Source organism: Crassostrea angulata, chromosome 4 (genome assembly GCF_025612915.1).
Source record: "Crassostrea angulata isolate pt1a10 chromosome 4, ASM2561291v2, whole genome shotgun sequence".
Lineage (NCBI taxonomy): Eukaryota > Metazoa > Mollusca > Bivalvia > Ostreida > Ostreidae > Magallana > Magallana angulata.
The window spans coordinates 5,695,704-5,715,554 of NC_069114.1; the positions used below are offsets into that span (position 1 = coordinate 5,695,704).

General features: G+C 32.4%; 1 protein-coding gene and 1 long non-coding RNA gene across 2 annotated transcripts in view; both read right to left on the reverse strand.

Annotated features, from left to right (window-relative positions):
* Positions 1-17: 17 nt before the first annotated feature.
* Positions 18-1,244, reverse strand: LOC128180162 (uncharacterized). Its single transcript, XR_008243196.1, has 3 exons — positions 1,197-1,244; positions 704-838; positions 18-80 (listed from the first exon to the last, which is right to left on the reverse strand). It is a non-coding gene; the product is annotated as an uncharacterized LOC128180162 (long non-coding RNA).
* A 3,940-nt stretch (positions 1,245-5,184) lies between these two features.
* The window catches only part of LOC128180573 (uncharacterized), a 72,564-nt gene continuing 57,897 nt past the window's right edge, over positions 5,185-19,851 (reverse strand). The window contains exons 9-12 of the mRNA XM_052848692.1: positions 17,195-17,256; positions 12,773-13,009; positions 5,445-5,665; positions 5,185-5,191 (exon numbers count right to left, since the gene is read on the reverse strand). Of these exons, the coding sequence (XP_052704652.1) occupies positions 5,185-5,191; positions 5,445-5,665; positions 12,773-13,009; positions 17,195-17,256 (527 nt within the window). The remainder of the gene's footprint in view (positions 5,192-5,444; positions 5,666-12,772; positions 13,010-17,194; positions 17,257-19,851) is intronic.

The window sequence follows — 19,851 nt, forward strand, 5'->3', positions numbered from 1 at the left end:
AAAAAGTATTTACATACTTGTATTGTCTCCATCAAAATTTCTGGCCAATGCTCCACATTCAGCAATACATATTTTCTCATCTAAAATATTAATATAACAAAGTAATTATTCCTACAATACTGTAGAAGCATAAATATTCGCTGAGGATTAAAGTTCGTTATTTTCGTTGGCAGTAAAAATCAACGAAATCAAATCCATCACTAATTTTTAACCCAAGTATTAATGATTACAAAGAGATTATGATATGACGAAATTAAATGCCAATTTTATTTAGTGTAAAAACAACGAAATTTTGACCCAACGAAAACATGTGCTTCTACAGTTTATAACCAATAACATTTATAATCAGGATGACCATGTTTACCAATGAAAATCTCTCATCTGAGCAACATTTTTATGACAAAATTATAATGCTGTATGCATTAAATACAATACAATGCTTTAATGCATGTTGAAGCGTCATGGTATAATATTTTTTAGAAACCAGATAAATCTTTCAATTAAAAACAAGTAAAGAATTTTGTGAGGTTGAAGAGAGAGAATGTGAGAATGATGTGAGGTTTTTAAAGTATCATTTACCATTTCCTAAATTATAGCCCTTTCTGACATCCAGGAATTGTATGATGAATACATACCAAAAAAATTTCATGATATTTTGCTTTTATTATCAGCGTTTATTATATTTGCATATTCTTAAATGTACCTTTCTTGAAAATCTCACTGCTTTCATATAAGACTACCAGTCCTTTAACGTCTTGTGCCCAAACTTCGCCAAAGTATAATTCAAATGTCAAGTTATTGTTAGAAAACCTATAAGTCCGAGGTAAAAATGTTCCACCTTAAAAGATTTGAAAAACATATTGATAATTTCAGGCGTATATATATAAATCAATTCTGATATACCATTATAGTACTATGTTTTGAACATGTTATCTATGTAGATAACTACTGTAATTTTTCTAGATCTTAGGTAAAAAAAAAAGCATTATAGATCCGGTTTATGTATGAACAACAATTAAATCTACCCTCTTTCATACATTATTCTTGTCATGAGTTCCATTAAACAGAATTTATGCAAAAAATTCATGTAATAAAAAGCATTTGTACACTAATTTCATAATTCACATGGTAATAAGACATTAAAATCAATTAATTAGTTCTTATGTCACATTTACAAGAAATTTTTTTATATTTACTTTCACAAGGCTTATTTAAGTATTTCCTTTCCTCCTGACAGAATGCCTGGAAATAATAAATAATACCAAATTTTATTACATTATAGTCATCAAAACTAACAAGAGGTCCATGGGCAACATCACTCACCTTAACAACAGTTCTTGCATTTCTTCAAAATTTTAAAAGATAAAACTCTTGTAAAATATTTTAAGACTCGCAAAAAACCTCAAATAATCCAAAAGTTTAAAATACATAAAAACAATTCATCAAAAAACTTTTTTTACATCATTTTCTAGTATCTAAAATGCATCAAATGAACATTTTGTAATCCAATGCCGCAATATATCAAAGATAACATTTAAATTGGAAAATTTACTATAAATAGTTATAACAAGAGGCTTGGAGGCCTTGACGGTCACCCAGGTACCATATACCAACAGGAGGCCAATTACCAGAGTGATTTAAGAGCCCTATAAAAATAAATGTTCACTTTATGGCCATATTTGTTTACCCCCCGCCCTCCTAAAAAAAGAATGAATATAAGTAATGAAAGCTCTTTAAGATGAGGATCACCTTTAATACAGCCCCTTTATCATATTTTATGAAAATCATAGTTAATGACCTTTATTGAAATATTGGATATTGAACTGTGGTTTAACACAATATTGCATTATGTCATATGATACAAAATTGTATCAATATCATATTACATGTTAAATTCATACTGTATTTTATGATACAATATTTATCAATACACAACCATGCAATACAATATTGTACTCTAAGTTACTGTAAAATATTGAGTCATTGTGTCAAATGATACAGTTCCAGTTCTTTTCAGTCCATAAGTAAGTCCATATGCCCCATCCATGCAAGTTTGGTGACGATAGAACAAGTAATAACTTTGATACAGGACCTTCTCAAAAATCTTAAACCAGGTGTGGATGCTAACGGAACATAAGTCAACCCCCCCCCCCCTTCCCCACTTTGTCTTGATGAGCGAAAAGAGCCTGATACCCTGCCCCAAAAATAGAGAACTCACAATTGAAGAAGAGGACGTTATGAACATATACATTATTTTATTTCCCACAACTGTGAAAGTACGGGAGAAAAATATTATAATTTTTATACATTTTCATTATGTGGCCATATTGGCCCTATCCAAGGGCCAGATACCCTGATCTTTGGGTCATAAATTTTACTAATTGAGTAGAGGGTGTTTATGAATGGACATCATATCCATGCATACAGTTTATCCCCCTCTACTCTGAAAGTAGAGGAAGATTTTCAGAGATTTAATACCTTTTCACTTTATGGTCATATATTCCAAGGGCTAAAACCCTGACACAGGTTCCATGAATTTCACAATTTTAGTAAAGCACTTCAATATAAAAATTATATTCATGCATTTAGTTTTTGTACCATTCCTGTGGCAATAGTAAAGAAGATTTTTTATGCTATTGAATTTTTTATCCTAAATGCTGCTGAACCATTGCTGAGTAATTGCTGGAAATTTTTCTGAACTTCGCTGAATTCTGAAAACTGCCTGGAATGTTCAAATTACAGGCAGATATCTTAGTTTTATTATTTACTGAAAAAAGACTGAAATACTGCCGAAAAATTTGCTGATTTTTTGTACAGGAATTTCTGAAATCTGCCTGGAAGTGTTCTAATTTCAGATATAGAATTAGAAATCGGAAAAATTTCACTTTATATTCAGAACAATATTAGCAAGAAATTCATCCACCAACCCCCCCCCCCCCCCCCTCTTGTGACCCAACCTACCCCCAGGAAGCATGATTTGAACAAACTCAAATCTACACAACCTGTGGATGTTTCAACACACATTTGAGCAATTTAAGCCTCAAATATTTTTAGAGGAAGATTTTTAAAGATTTTCTGAATATATTCCTATGTATATATTGTGGTCCCAACCTACCCCTGGTGAGCACCTTTTGATCAAATTTAAATCAACACTACCTGAGGATGCTTCCACACAAATTTGAGCTTATCTGACCAAATTGTTTTCGAAAAGAAAAGGACTATGTGCGGTTTTGTGCATTTTTTGCCCCCAAAATCAAATTTTTCGAAAGAGCTGTAAAAATAAGGTGAAAGATAGTTAAAATCATATGGAAAATAAAGGTGTAAAAGGTTATCACTACAGTGACGTCATAATGTAGAAATGACGTCATGAAGATTGCATTATTTTGATAAATTGATGTTTTGTAGCAAAATATGGGTGTTTTCCGATGGTTTTTCGCCTGGGAAACATCGAGCGCAGGCTTGCTCAAGTACAATTTTTAAGTATAATGTGTATAACTATCTGAAGAAAAACATATGTTAAAATAGCACTAGAGCAGACCTGCGCTCTATATTACCGAATGCAAAATATAGAGCAAAAATGAGAATATTTTCATTTCTTTGCAAATTTGCGGAAATTAGGTCATTTAGGTGACGTCATAGATAAACAACGAATGAGCAATGATGACTAAAATCAAGATTAAAGTTATAGGCATCCTCTATACAATGATTTGTGAAGATTTGATTTTTATACAATACTATTTAAAAATTGGTTGAAATCGGGGGCAGATATTTGACCATATCGCACATAGTCCATTTTTAAGATTTTCTGTATATATTCCTAGGTAAAATATGATTTCCCCATTGTCACTGCACCTTTGCTCAAGGGCCAATGATTTGAACAATCCTGAATCTACACTATCTGACGACGCTTCCCAAAAAGTTCCAGCTTTTCCGTATGAATTATTTTATAGAAGAAGATTTTTGAAAAATACCAAAACATTTTACAGAGGGCTTGGCTTTTCATTTGAAGAAATTTGAATCCTCTTCAGTCAGTGTTGCTTTGTGCTAAGTTAGGTTGAAATCAGCCCACGAGTTACAAATTAGAAGATGAAAATGTAAAAGTTTATAACGCCACCAACAACGACAAATCTTGATCAGAAAAGCTAGCTTGAGCCTTTGGCTCAGGTGAACTAAAAAGTTATTCGATTGGACAGTTGAAGAAAGCATCATTTTGGGATGTAAATTTCTTTCTCACTCTACTCTATCAACTCCAATCATTGTTAATTTGACAGTCACAGTATAAAGTGCTATTTGGAATACTTCAAATGACCACAAAAATTCTTTTCTTACAAGAAAAAAGAAAAAAATATGATAAAGTAAAGTATAGTTAATTTATCTCATACCTGTGGTGTATATTACCCGTGTGATAAACCTTTGCTTTATCAAACGGGTGATGCTTTATCAAGTACTTTCGGTCCGAACTATTTTTGACACAGCCCCTTGCTACAACGCTTCAGTGACCTATTTTCGAAGATTTGCTAGTACTTTTAACATAACTATATTATACTACCAAAAATTGATATAAAATGGATTTTTTCAAAAATTTAAATTACAAATATTTTTTTCGAGTTATACATAACCTAACCAAAGACCTTCTTTGCTTATCAAGATTTTTGATACCCCCCTCCCCCCTCCCAACTATCAATTTGCTCTGTACGCCACTGTGTAGTGTATAAAACTGCAAATCATGTTTTTAATAGCTATGAAGGAGTTCATTCTGACGACGCCATGAAAACAGAACGCTTTGGTTGTGTTTAAATACAAGAACTTATCAAAATCATGTTTCTTACGTCTTTTATTCCACCATCACTTAGCATTCTTATTTAATATTTTCAATTTTGAATCATTATGCTAACGTTTATTTATACTAACGCGCATTCACACCTTGTAAACAAACTTGATTATTTAAGTCTTCTGATCGACCAGTATTTCCATTTAATCAGGTAATTAAGCTCTAAGAAAAATTACTTTGAGCTAAAAAATTATTTCAAGGTTAATTTCAGTGAAACTTTACATTAAAACAGTTAGATTTATCTCCGAAATGACGTCCTAAATTGTATAGCGCAAGGTCACAATAACCGCAGAACACAACGTTGAATCATCGTTTTTAAACCTTTGAAAAAAATGGTCATATAGGGGACTTTCTCAAAAGCTTCATAATAGAAATCAAATTGTATGAGATAAATAGAACATCTATAATTGTGTGATTTATTATTTGCTTTATCCAACTCGTTGAACTGATTATATTCGCTCTGCAAGCCTCACAAACATATACACAATTTCAACGCGTTGGATAAAGCAAAGATAAAATCACACAATATAGATATCCTCTATATAATATATATATTATATTATTATATAACGCTATAAGTTTATATATATTTATATATATATTCCCTTTAAACATTACCTCTATACTTTTTTCATCAAACACATTGAAGACCACTTCTTTCACAGACGTGTAGACCGAACCCTCCATGAAACTTCGAACAGTTTCAAACATAGCAGCGGCTACATTTCTATGTTCATATCCTAAATTTCCTGTACCAAGTGCAGGGAATGCAATTGAAGTCAAGCCATTCTCTGTTGCAAGACACAAACACTTCGCCACAAATAACTTTATAGCCTAAAAAAAGTTCAGAAACCAACAGATTAGTTTTATTTTTCGATGTTGAAGTTTTTTAAAGTTTTTCTCAGAAAATTCAACAGCGCTATACATTAGGAAATCATAATTTGTTAACAAACATAAGTATTCAGAGAGTACAAAGCTCATGGAGACGAGGCATCAGCTTTATAATATTATATGAAAATCAAAAGTAATGATATTAGAAATTCATAGATATTGTTTTCAATTGACACAATACTGTATATCATGTATTAAAAATAATTTGAAAATAATATGTTCATTTAATACAGTATTGTAAGATACAATACAATCAATACAATAATATAAAATACGATATTGCATCCTATGATGCTATAAATATATATCATATGATACAATATAATACTGTAATACATTATGATACAATATGATATTGTATCATATAATATGACATCGTACCAAGACATGATATGATCATATACTATGATATGTTATTATGTCATGTATAACAATATTGTATTTGATCATATGATACACTATCAGAAAATTAAATATATGATACAAAACTATATATTAAATAATATTACATATTGTTTGATACAATTTAAAATGGTATTGTATGAAATTGTATCATATATGATACATTATATTATTTGTATCATAAAATTTGATACAATTTCATATTATACAATATCGTATGATACAATATAACAAGACATTATCATATGATAGAATTTTATGTGATATAATACAATATTATTATATATAACTAGTGGGTATTGGGGTTTTCTTTTTTTTTACAAAAAAACACATGTCTCCCCTTCTCCCCAAGGATTGTAATATGGGGCAAATTTAACAATTGAAAAAGAATGATGTCAGCTATATGTTACCCAGACCCAGACAAAATTTAATAATCTTTTTCTTAATTTGATCTTGAGTCAAACATAGTCAAGGTCATATATAAATTAATAGTACCCCTACGTGTATTATTATTGTTCTTTGTTTAAAGTTTGGAGTCCTTCTGTCAAAGTATATTCAGGAGTTGAACAATGAAGTTTTTTCTAATATGACCTTGAAATAAAAATTTTAGGTCAAGGTCAAATATGTTGGTATGGTTCATCTAGGTTATATACCATCTATCTATGATACAAGTTAAAAGTATGTATGTTAAAGGAGTCTTGTGCTATGGTCTGGACACTATTTTTTATGAAAAGCTTGACCTTGAAGAACAAAATAGGTCAAGGTCATAACTTTTAGTTGCGTGCACTCTTTCTCAATACCATCTACCTATGTTCCAAATTTGAAGTCTTAATGTCAAAGGGCATTAAAATTACGACCCAGACAACATTTTATTATTTTTTTTCTTAATTTGACCTTGAGTATAACAAGGTCAAGGTCAAATATTATTCAATAGTACACCTAAGTGTATTATTATTGTTCTTTGTTTAAAGTTTGGAGTCCTTCTGTCAAAGTATATTCAGGAGTTGAACAATGAAGTTTTTTTCTAATATGACCTTGAAATAAAAATTTTAGGTCGAGGTCAAATATGTTGGTATGGTTCAACTAGGTTATATACCATCTATCTATGATACAAGTTAAAAGTATGTATGTTAAAGGAGTCTTGTGCTATGGTCTGGACAATATTTTTTATGTTAAGCTTGACCTTGAAAAACAAAATAGGTCAAGGTCAAAACTGTTGGTGCCGTGCACTCCTTCTCAATACCATCTACCTATGTTCCAAGTTTGAAGTCTTAATGTCAAAGGGTATTTAAGTTACGGCCTAGACAAATTTGGATGAAGAAGAATAAGAAGAACTAGACACGATCTCGTTGCGAGCAACGAGGAGGTCTTCCGTTCGATTTTCAGAAGGTGAAATGACGTCATCGACTTTAATTTTTGACAACAAAACATGATCTGGAAATAGGAGTTGAGTAATAATGCTTTCCTGTAATGCTTTTTATAAGTTCTCTTACGTTCCTTTTTTAAATACTTGCATTTCTTCCAATTAAACCCTAGTTAGGTAGCGTTTGAGAAAATCAGGATGCATAAACGTATTATACTTAATTTTGCTTGTATATCCTGTTACAAAACATCTCTCAGTAAACTACTATATAGATTTACAAAATTATTTCGCCTCGTGTTAAAACTGACCCCTTACGTCGTAGCTAGTATGGTTGTATAACGACATTGACATCTGTCTTTTTCACATGATCTATTATAAGAAATAAAATATGTAAACGTCAAAACTATTAATGAACAAATGTACACTGCTCTGTTTTTGTTCTTTTAAAAAGTCATGCCGCCGCGGGCAAGGTATCGGATATGTAATTGTTCACATACAAACTTCGGAATCCAGCATTGAATAGAAGCAATTCTTTTGTCCATAATGTGTTTTACTAGAACATAACTAAATGTTTAAACACTTTCCGTATGTAATCTGGTACCCTTTATGTCAGTTATATGCACAAATACCTCGTTTATTTGCCAAATAAAACACAAATACATGGTAACAAGTCTAGCTTTTTACACTCATATTACGCAATACCCAAACAAATTCTTATTATTGTTACAACATTGATAAGATCATAATGAACAACTTTTGCAGCGACAGCCATATCGAAATCTTAACCGCTTTTGAGTTATAAAGTTAAAACTTTCAAGGGTTCTAGGTCCCTAATTTGAGAGGCCAGCCCCCTTTTCTTGATGTCAAACAAAAGATCTTTTAACTTAAAATATTTTTTCTTCTACATGTCTTAACAAAATATTTGCGAGAAAAGAGATAAACTAAGAAAACCAAGCAAAATTAAAACGCTTTTTTATTTCAATTTTCGAGCCCTATCGAGCTCCGGCGCTTCTTGTGCTAGGCAAACATGAATGCTTTTGTGCATACAAACAATTTTTTGTCTATCATCCCTGAAATTTTGAAATCGATATCGTTTGTAGTTTATGAGAACACTCTTGGACAAACCAACCCCCTAAAACTCCTTAGAAAGCCAATATCTCAAAAACGGAAATGACGTCATCAACCATTAAAATTTCCGATAAGGTTCAGAACATAGGTAGTAAGATCTGAACATTTCGTGCAAATCGGTCGAGCCATTTCCGAGATATGGCGTGCACAAAAAGTGTTTTTAAAAAAAAAGAAGAACTAGAGCAAAGCTCGTTGCTTTGCAACGAGTGGGTCTTCCGTTAATGTCGGAAGTAAAGCTGGAAGTTCCTGTAAGAAGCAGAGCTCTTGAACCAATAACAAGTGTAACTAAAATAAAAAGATGATAAAATCGCATTATTCCTGGTACGACTTAACAAAATCCGAATGATTTTAAGTACGACTTAACAAAACCCTTCCTGATTTCAAGAACGACTTAACAAAAAAAATCCAAATGTGTTCAAGCACGACTTAACAATTATTTTTGGTACGAGTTAAATTTACTTTGAACATTACGCTATTTTTTAAACCAAGGACGCGGAAAAAAAATTCCAGAAAAATCAATTTTTAAACCCCGATATCTCTTTAATGCATTGTCCGATTTTAAAACGGATTTCAGTGTTAGATTCAGCTTGATAAGCTCTATAAAACACATATTTTTGATTTGATCAGAAAATTCATTTTTTCGAAAAATTTGTTTCACTTCCGGCTTCGACCGGAAGTGACGGATTCATATTTCCAGCCTTATTGCACATGTAAATTGCCGAATTCATAACCACAGAAAATTTCAAGACTCTATCTTAAAGCGTTTTTGAGAAATGTCGCGGACAAAATGACTTTTTTTAAAGTTTAAAAATGACGTAACGTCAAAACGGAAGTGACGTTGTTATGGAAACTTAAACATCTTTGAGGCATTATAATTGCACATAATCCCTGAAAATTTCCATTAAATAAGTTGAAAACTTTTTGAGTTATAAAGCCGAAAAGGAGTCAGAAAAAAAAAAAAGAAAAAAACTAGAGCAAAGCTCGTTGCAAAGCAACGAGTGGGTCTTCCGTTAATGTGAAAGTAAAGCTTGAAGTTCCTGTAAGAAGCAGAGCTCTTAAACCAATAACAAGATTAACAAAAATAAAAAGATGAAAAAAATCGAATATTCCTGGTACGACTTGACAAAATCCGAATGATTTTAAGTACGACTTAACAAAATCCTTCCTGATTTCAAGAACGACTTAACAAAAAAATCCGAATGTGTTCAAGTACGACTTAACGATTATTTTTGGTACGAGTTAATTTTACTTTAAACATTACGCTATTTTTTAAACCAAGGACGCGGAATCAAAATTTCCGGAAAAATCAATTTTTAAACCCCGATATCTCTGTAATGCATCGTTCGATTTGAAAACAAATTTCAGTTTTGCATTTAGCTTTGCAAACTCTACAACATGCATATAATTTTAATATTCGCACAAAAAAATGAAAATTCAGACAGACAGACCCACAAGGGTAAAACAGTATACCCCCTCTCCTTCGGAGCGGGGGTATAATTAAGATAAAACCATCAGAGGGCACCTGCTATATAAATTTAACCAGCACTAAAAACCTTAACCTCCTCCAGCATCCAAATTCTATGACTCAGATTTAGCATCCATGTTTGTCAGGTGAATCAGTATCGTAAGATGCACCATCCTTGCAAGTTTTGTGAAGTAAAGACCAGTAATAACTTAAAAATGGCTATCAAAGGGCACCTGCACCAACAAGAGGCATATAGGCAACATCGCTCACCTGAACAACAGCTCCTTGTAACATTCTATTTTGTAGCATTACCATTTCTATTTTAAACTTTGAATTCCTTCTGGGGCCCCAGAATTATTCCGTGGTTTTTGGCTGGCTTTTACCAATTTAAAATCTACACTGTATTATAATGCTTGCTTAGTAATCTCACGAATTGTAGCTTTGTAGTTCTCGAAAAGAAAATTTTTAAACATTTTCCATAATATATATTTCTATGTTAAACTTTGAACCCCTCTTTTGGCCCCAGCATTAGTCAAGTGGTCACGCCTTTATTGATTACATTATTTAAGGATGCTTGCATAGTAATTGTTTTGATGTTCTTGAGAAGAAGATTTTTAAACTTTTTTTTCTATATATATGTTAAAATATGAACCCCCCCTAAGGCAACAATTGTTCACTATTTAAACAAGCTTATTTGTTAATATTTGTATTTCTGATGGAGTAATTCTTAATGATAAAATTTTTAAAACATTTTTACTATGTATTTCTATGTTAAAATTTGAGCCCCACCTGGGGTCGCAGTTTTGGTCTCAGGGTCACTATTTTTACAATTAAGAATATTCACTATACAAACAAGCTTTGGTCTTTAAATTGGCATTTCAGGCTCCGGGATCATGAAACTGTCTTAAATTTAAGTTAGAATTCTGTCTTAAACCTAAGATATAGACTTAGTTAAGATTGCTTACTTAAGTGGATCACAAAACGATCTAAGAAAAAACTTAGCTAAGATTTGTCTTAGCTAAACTCCATAGTAACTCGCGCGATTTTTCGACAGAATTTGTTAAAAGTGGAACTCTTCTTCGTTTGAAGATTCCTATCGGCTGCATCGTAAACATTATCATATATCACAAAGTTTAAAAAATTATATTTAAAAGATGCTTCACACAAATATTAGCATAGTTTCTAACTGGATAACATATCAGTCATTATACAGACGTGTTTACACACTTTCACTTTAACAAAGGGAAATAACTTCAATAGCAAGTCCACAAAGGGGAAAAACCTAGAGTACTAGACTATAAATAGAAAACCCGAGGACGAGGGAGCAACCTTCTTTGCTGATCATTTCTTCTTAAAAATCCAACGAGTGTCGCCATTTTGAACTTACTTAGTAACAATCTATGAACTTAAGTCTGCCTAATAGCAGTCTTAAGATTTAAGACAATATTTCAGACTTAACCCTAAGTCATTTTTTTGTGATCCACTTTAAGAACAATCTTAAAATTTAAGTGCAAATTTATTGACTTAAGTCTGACTTAAAATCTAAGACAGTTTCATGATCCCGGAGCCTGGTGCAGTGGTTCTTGAGAAGAAGATTTTTAAACATTTTTCCTTTGTATTTCTATGATACTTTGAAATGCGTCTGGGGCCCCAGTTTTGGTTCGAGGACCATGTTATTTATAATTTTAAATTTTCACTAAAAAAGCTTTGGTGTAAAATATTGGAATTCCTGGTGCAGTGGTTTTTGAGAAGAAGATTTTAAAACATTTTAACTATGTAATTCTATGTTAAAACTTTGAACCCCGCCCGGGGCCCCAGTTTTGGTCTGAGGGTCAAGATTTTTACAATCTAAAATTTTCATTATAGAAACAAACTTTGGTCTAAATATTGGCATTTCTGGTTCAGTGGTTCTCGAGAAGAAAATGTTTTAACATTTTTTCTACGTATTTCAATGTTAAACTTTGAACCCTGCCTGGGGCCCCAGTTTTGGTCTGAGGGTCATGATTTATACAATTTTGAATCTTCACTAAGTAAGCAAGCTTTTGTGTAAAATTTTGCATTTCTGGGGCAGTGGCTCTTGAAAATTATTTTTAAAGACACACACCTATACTCACTGTTTCGCAATTACCTCCCTTTTAAAAAGGGTTACGTCCTTTATTTTAACAATTTAGAATCCTCTTTTCATAAGGATGCTTTGTACAAAGTTTGGATAAAATTTGCCCAGTGGTTTTAGAGAAGAGGTCAAACATGTGAAAACTTTACAGACGGACGGACGGACGCCGGACAACAGGTGATCAGAAAAGCTCACTTGAACATTCAGTTCAGGTGAGCTAAAAACTTTAACCTGCTCCAAAAACCTTAACCTCCTCAAGCATCTAAAATCCATGGCCCAGATTTAGCATCCAAGTCATTTAAGTTCGTAAGTAGGTCCAGATGCATCATCCATGCAAGTCTGGTGATGATAGGGCACGTAATAACTTAGATTCAGGACCTGCAACAAAAACCATAACTAGGTCCTGACGCCGAAGCCGACGCCGGTTGTATAGCATGAGCTCCCCCAACTTGGTCTCCGTTAGCTAAATGATGGCATTTTCATAAATTGTGAAAACTGAGAATACAGTATTTATAAAACGAAAATGTTATTTACTGTTTTATTGAGTCATAAAGCATTTTAAACAATGATGTTTCTTACTGCAATGCTTTCAAAGTCCTTCCACGGTAAAAGACTTCCATGGAACACCTTCAGAATCCCTCTCTCACACAGTTTATATGCATCAGTAACAAGCACCTCTCCTCCTGATAATCCACTAGGGAACTTCTCATTTGCCTCCATTTGAATCTCATTCCCTGCTGCCAGCAAGATTGAATTAGAGACATGCCCCTTTTTAAGAATGAGATCCATTCCAACAGTGTTCACCAAAACCTGAACCTTTAATAAATGTGAAATAATCTTTCATGTGATGCAAGTTAGCTAGAGATCAAAAATCAGGATCAGCAAACTAGAACAACAGTTTCTTGATATTTTGATTTTTCTTCGTACATGTGAACAGTGATAATTAGTTTTGGCATATATATGCTTGAAAACCTGAATAAAGAATATGTAAAATATACAATTCTCTGTATTCAAAATGTGTGGGAGTTTTTTATGATCATCATGCTTGGGTTTGGTTTTTTTGCAAGACACAAAGGTTGTCCCTAAATAGCATAGACAAGTGACATTATTCAGTTAATCGAAGACACAGGAAGATGAAATTTGCGCCAAAAAGGGTTCAAGAAATTTGTATTCAAATAATGTTTTAAAACTCAAAAATCAAATTAGTGAAATGAATGCATTTAATATCAGAAATTCAACATGCAGCGCAATGTCAAAAACAATCAAAGTACTGAAGTACTGACGGGAGTTGATTTTATCGATTATCATTTATTTTAAAATCAACTTACCTTGCATGGCATTTAGTTTCTACTCTGTATTTGAATTGCGCACTTTTTTATTATATGAATTTTTAGACTTTTCCGACAAGAATTTCGAGAAACCCCATATGAATCATGTTGTGTAATATTTAAAGATAGATTTCAACTATGTATTAGTAATCAAAACAATTCTAAAAATTGTATGGGTCCAAGCACTATTGATATTGAACTCCAGTTTCGTTTAACCATACGCTAAGCTGTTACCTTTAATCTCCAACAAGCAGAGCCTATCTGTTTGTCGGAGATTTACGGAGAGAGCCAAACGTTTGGTTGAACGAGACTATATTAAACTCTAGCGTAGGAATACATGAGACTACAAAAATATCTGAACTGTTCGTATCATATAAAATCTGAGTATTTTCAAAGTGTTTATATATAAGTTTCCTTGAAAAACAATGCTTCAGCATACATTAAATCGAATTTTTCTATTATATTCAAGAACTAAGACTTGTCGGCGGTGATGATTTGTGCTTAGGTCCAAACACTGTTTCATTTTCGGTTTGCCAGAGTAACTGCATATGAGAGTTGATTAAAATCAACTCCCAAAAATTAAGCATTGTTTAAACAATGACTTTGAATTTGCTCAAATGACCTTGTGTCAAGGTAATGACATAGGTTCAGGATTTAGACAACCTTCGAGTGAATTAAGAATTGCTAATGTCTCTCCATAAGAAGGATATGGACCGGACACGAATTTTGCACTTCTTTCTGCCAGTGACCTTGACCGAATGACCTTATGTCAAGGTCATGACACATCCTCGGGTCATAAGCAATCTTTGTGTAAAATAAGAACTTCCAATGTCTCTCTATCAGAAAGATATGGACCAGACACGAATTTTTCACACACAGATGACCAGACGGACGGACAGCCGGTTGTTACTAATTATTCATTTTCTCAATAAATAAATAAAGTACAGGTTTGATTTTTTCAGCATTGTTGCCCAAAGGGTCATTGAAGAAAACATAGAAGTCTAATGAAATTGCAGTGAACAGATTTTAAGTTATGTATCCTGTCTACGCTCCTTTGGGACAACCCTCGTGCATATTTCTCTTGTGTTATATTAAAAATTAAGTTTTATTTTTAACTTTCTATATGTTGGCATGTTTCAAAATTGTCTTAATTAAATCATGGAGTAACTAATTTACATGTATCGGCAATAATGTATTTGTCTAGGAGGAATATTGAAGGTAAAGTTAACATTTTTTTTTCTAAAGACATCTGCTGAATTTATAAACATGAGTATCTTGTGAGAATATTAACTACTATGATCATTGTTATTTGAATCCATCAAACAGTTTCTCTTAAACAAGACTATTTAATGCATCTAAGACATATTTTTTCTCCTCTTTTTTCTTAATGTTTTTTTTTAAATTAGCATGATATGTTTTTGAAAACATCTGAAAATCAGAATGCAATTTTTTTTGGAAAAGGTAAAACAATTAAGGAAAAAAATTTTTTTTTCAAGTCACATAACAAAATTACAATAATAAAGAAGTGACACTTTCTTTCCAAATTTAGTGCTGCATACATATTTTCTAAATTGTCGTGTGGTTAATTGTTGTATATTTAGTAGAAATGTTGATATGAAACATATGGGTTACATAATTCTCCTCTTCACATGATCAATATTTCGTCCATTCGGAACTGTAATAATCAATGTTGCATTAAAACCCCAGTCCATATTTGTAAAGTATAAAAATATATAATTGTAAACGTGATAAAATATAAATTTAGGCTGAATGATTTAAATATAACAAGCATTCTGAGAGTATTGCATAAGCAATATACGTCCCCTACCGGTCTGTATGATTCTACGAAAGCTTCGAAGCATACATCTATTTCAAAACTGTTATAAACGAGATGTTATGCTGTAATCAGAAATAAAAGAACAGAGGAAATTCAAACTACATCATTGATATGGAAATGAAAAAATGGGTAATATACACTTTATTTTATCTCGTGTAATTTCGCCAAGTCCATTAAGTATTTGCTGGTAGAAATTTGTGAAAACAATGCACTGTTATGCAGAATATCATTTCAACAGACCAACGCGATAACGAACCCGATTGTAATAATACAAAAACACTGTCGATTAAATTTACAACACAATGTTTGACACTATTTTACAGAACTTATTTGTTTGTTATAAACAATAAAAGGAATGGTACAAGTAATGCACGACATTATTACTGACTATAATATACTTTTCCCGTTAATTCAGTACACACCGAACCCGATAACGAACCCGAACATTAAAAAATTGGAATATAAAAAATTAATTTTCTCGAAAATATGTCAACCAGACGCTACAAAAGTGTAAAGTTGATCTGTAGTTTGACATTTTTAAGCTGTTCAGCAAATTTCATATTATTCCTCAAACGCATAAAGAAAAAAAGTGTGGAAAACTGAAGTGGGACAGACAGACGGACGGACGGACAGACGGACTGACGGACGCAGAGGAAAGCTATAGTCCCCTCCAGTGAAACTGGTGATTGACTAATAACAGGTTAATATAAATTAAGGTTGGATTATTTTTTACAAAATAACAGATATAAGCCTTTGCACATATAAACTAATTCAAAACAAAGGTATTTTACATTAAATTTTAATATACTGAGTATTATTAAATGAAAGGCTCACTAATATCTCTCTGCCTTTGTCTTTATATCTCTTTCTCTCTCAACTACACCTTAATTACTAATATTGTAACCAAATGGAGATTGAAAAACTATTAAGATTTTTCTGACTAAATAACTTAATATATACTGTGCTACCCTTTGATAATATCTTAAATCCACGCCAATAAACTACTGTTGAATAATTTTTTTTTCATAGGGGTCAATGTTCCTGGGTAGTCAAACTTTTCCCGGTTCCTTGGGACGAAATTTCGTTGGTAGAAAGTTCGGGATAATTTTAATAAATATTAAACGGATGTTTGTTTATGCGTTCGTGAGGATGCAAATTCATAGGCAAGGGTTACCCACAAAGCCACGAACAATGGTCCCCCACGAACAATGATGATTTCACAATATTATGAATTTATTCCGTTTAGAACTCAGTATGATTAGAATATCATTTGTCTAATTTTATTGATATATTTTCCGGAAACTCCTTTTTTTTTTTATAGCTTTTACACTTTATCTTTATCAAATTGTACACAATTATATTAAATGAAACAGTATTCTATTAAAACAAGAAAAAACAAGAAAAATACATCTGATATTACCACTGCACTCTTTCTAGCACAACAACAAATATATCATCCATTCCCGAGGCCCATATTAAACACGTGGTATTGAATTGTTTTACTCTCACTCATTGACTATGCTAAGACAAAATATATACATGTTTATGTTATTTTAAAGAAAAAATTCACTCATTGCCCTTCATATGACCATGCCACCGATTCATGCTTAAAAGTTAAGTGCACCATATTCAAATATGTATAAAAATGTGATTTAAGGGCAGTTAGAATATGAAGTCTTAAAAGAGGACACTGGTAAACCAAACCCAGATTGGAACAATTAGGCAAGCTTAAAAGGCACTGACAGCAAACTCGGAGAACTCTGAGAGAACACAAAGCGAACCTTTCAGGTCAACATTGCAGTGCATAAAATTTGGCTGTTATCCACTGTTTCTTACCTTCACATCTGTAAATCTTTTCTTCTCTATTCTTATACAGATTGTTTCTCTTTCGGGCTCATCTTTAAAAACAAAAAAGAAAAAACACAAAAATGTATCATTACAATAAATATATGTATCCATATATATATATATATATATATATATATATATATATATATATATATATATATATATATATATATATATATATTAAAACATATACGTATAAATACACACATACACACACACACACAAACACTATTCTAGTAGTGATTGAAATAGCTCAATCTTTCTCATTCAGAATCATTTTATGTGACCTAAAAATTAACAACAAAATCGTAATTAGGTCCTGTGAGATATACCAAAAATAACCTTTTTTATAGGTTGAGATGTGAAGCATGTTTGTGTATACATTTGTCTATATACAGATGGTGTAAAAATTTAAAGCATGTAATATGGACAATATGTTACTCATCAGATGCAAGTTTTCTGATTGGATTGACTGAAAATGCATTACGATGTTTGACATTCTAGCCCCAGATTAAAATAACTCAAATCTTTTTCTTTTTTTTGGTGTTATATTTTGTGAAGATGCAATAACTGTGGCATCAATTTGATTAGCTTCTCTGATCAGCTGCTCATGTGTTCAATATGTACCAGTTGCGCATGTTCCAGAGTTGACTGTACCTGCTTCTCAAACAAATCAAATGCTTATAAATCATTGAAAAAACAAAGGATGATGTGAATTACAGAGCCCTGTATATTGACACAAAAATGAATTTCGGAATTACTGTTTAATCTTGCATGTACCTAATCTTTGATATTTGAATAATATAATCTCCTTTTTGTTTCAGATAAAACAATCAGTCTTGGAAGTGTCCTGGATTTCCTCGAATACTAGTATGCTTCCAAAATTTATGAGTTTGAATTATTTAGTTGTTACAATCTATGTTAATTCGGCTTTTTTGCAATTGTCTGATACTTTGTCTAAATTTTACTCAATCACGGTCTTCATAATTGTAGAAAATTGACACAACGGTATATTATGTAAAATAGGACCTCAAGGAAGTTTTTTAAAAATTACATCTACCCGGGAAACTATATCAAAGTAGATAATTTTAATCATTACCTTATTCAATTTTGTGATCCAAGGGAAAATCCACAAGTTGGACGTACGGTATCCGTAATAAAAGTTTTATGAAAACCCCGAAAACTCTAAAACTGCTGAATTAACAAACAAAGTGAACATTTGTATACCGATAACAAACACAGGCACCTGACGTTAGAAACATTTTTTTTTAAATAAGATTCCAAGAACTTTGACAATAAAAAGATTTGTCACGGTCGCCATTTTGATTTTTAAGACCGACTTATCTGACACGATTTTCTTCATTTGCGATTCATGCATAATTAATAGGTACAAGGGTCAATCAAAAAATACGAAGACAATGTGGCTGGCTATCATATTTTCTAAATAGAATTTTGTTTATACACAGAGGACTTAAAAAGATTTTATGCGTGTTTTTATAATACATATTTACTGCAATGCATGAAAACTTTCTGCACCATTTTCTTACGCGTAGACTCAATTCATGTGTTCTACGCGTGCCTTCCGGTTTGAGACTTCGGCTGACAGTAAACCAATAGACGGGGTCACGTGACCCCGTCTAATAACATAAAAAATATACATCAATATCCATGGAAGGGTACACTCTTTACATGCAATACCCATGATCATAGACATGATATACACAAGACGAGTGATAAATCTTTTTTTACATCCAATCTAGGGCCTCAACACATAGTGTAGCGGATAGTGGATGAAATATTTCACTTGTGGAGACAAGCACCAAATTTTGCATGAAGGTTCCTTGAACATTACTTGATAAAAAAATATCGTTGGCCATTCAAGTTTTGGTCACTTTCAAGATGGCCCCCTCTTATTTCAAAATGGCGTCTTTTTCATAATGTTTTCATGATATTTAAAATATTTCTGGGTAATGTTTTTATTTTCTGTGACATTATGAAGAAGAATTTGTTGTATGATATAATTTGATGTTCATTTCATATATGAACATTCTGCGCATGCGTTTAAAAACATGCTGCAGCTCACTTTTGAATGTACATGATCTAATCGTCTAAGCAGTTGCACTGCAAAGAGCAGTGCGAATTAATTCGGACTTGAAACATTTGCATTCCCCAGAACAACTATTATTCCATCAACATTTCAGTGGTTCTGAACATGAAGCCGCCATTGGTGGTAAGGATGTCCAGTGTGCAATCCAAAAACCGTAATTTTTTTCTCAACCCCATCTGGAAGGGGATGGTGAGATTTGTCATATGTAAAGTGACTGACCCAATGTATGTTTAGCTTGCAATACAGATCTTTTAATATGCTCTAAAAGAGCAGCTCTTGAGGGATCGATGGAGGCCACTGTACGGACGCTGCTTACGAGCAAAGAGGTCAAGGCGCGTGTCATTTACTCTATTGGCAATGCTGGGCCGAACGTACATGATGTGTACAAATTGATTATATGTTCTGTCACACTGTCACAAGGAAAACTTAAGAATCCAGATATCTCTGTAACGCTCTCAAACACATTTCAGCCTGCCATGCTGTCATTTTACCTGTCCCATCAAATACGGACTCTGTATCACAATCCGTGAATGCATGA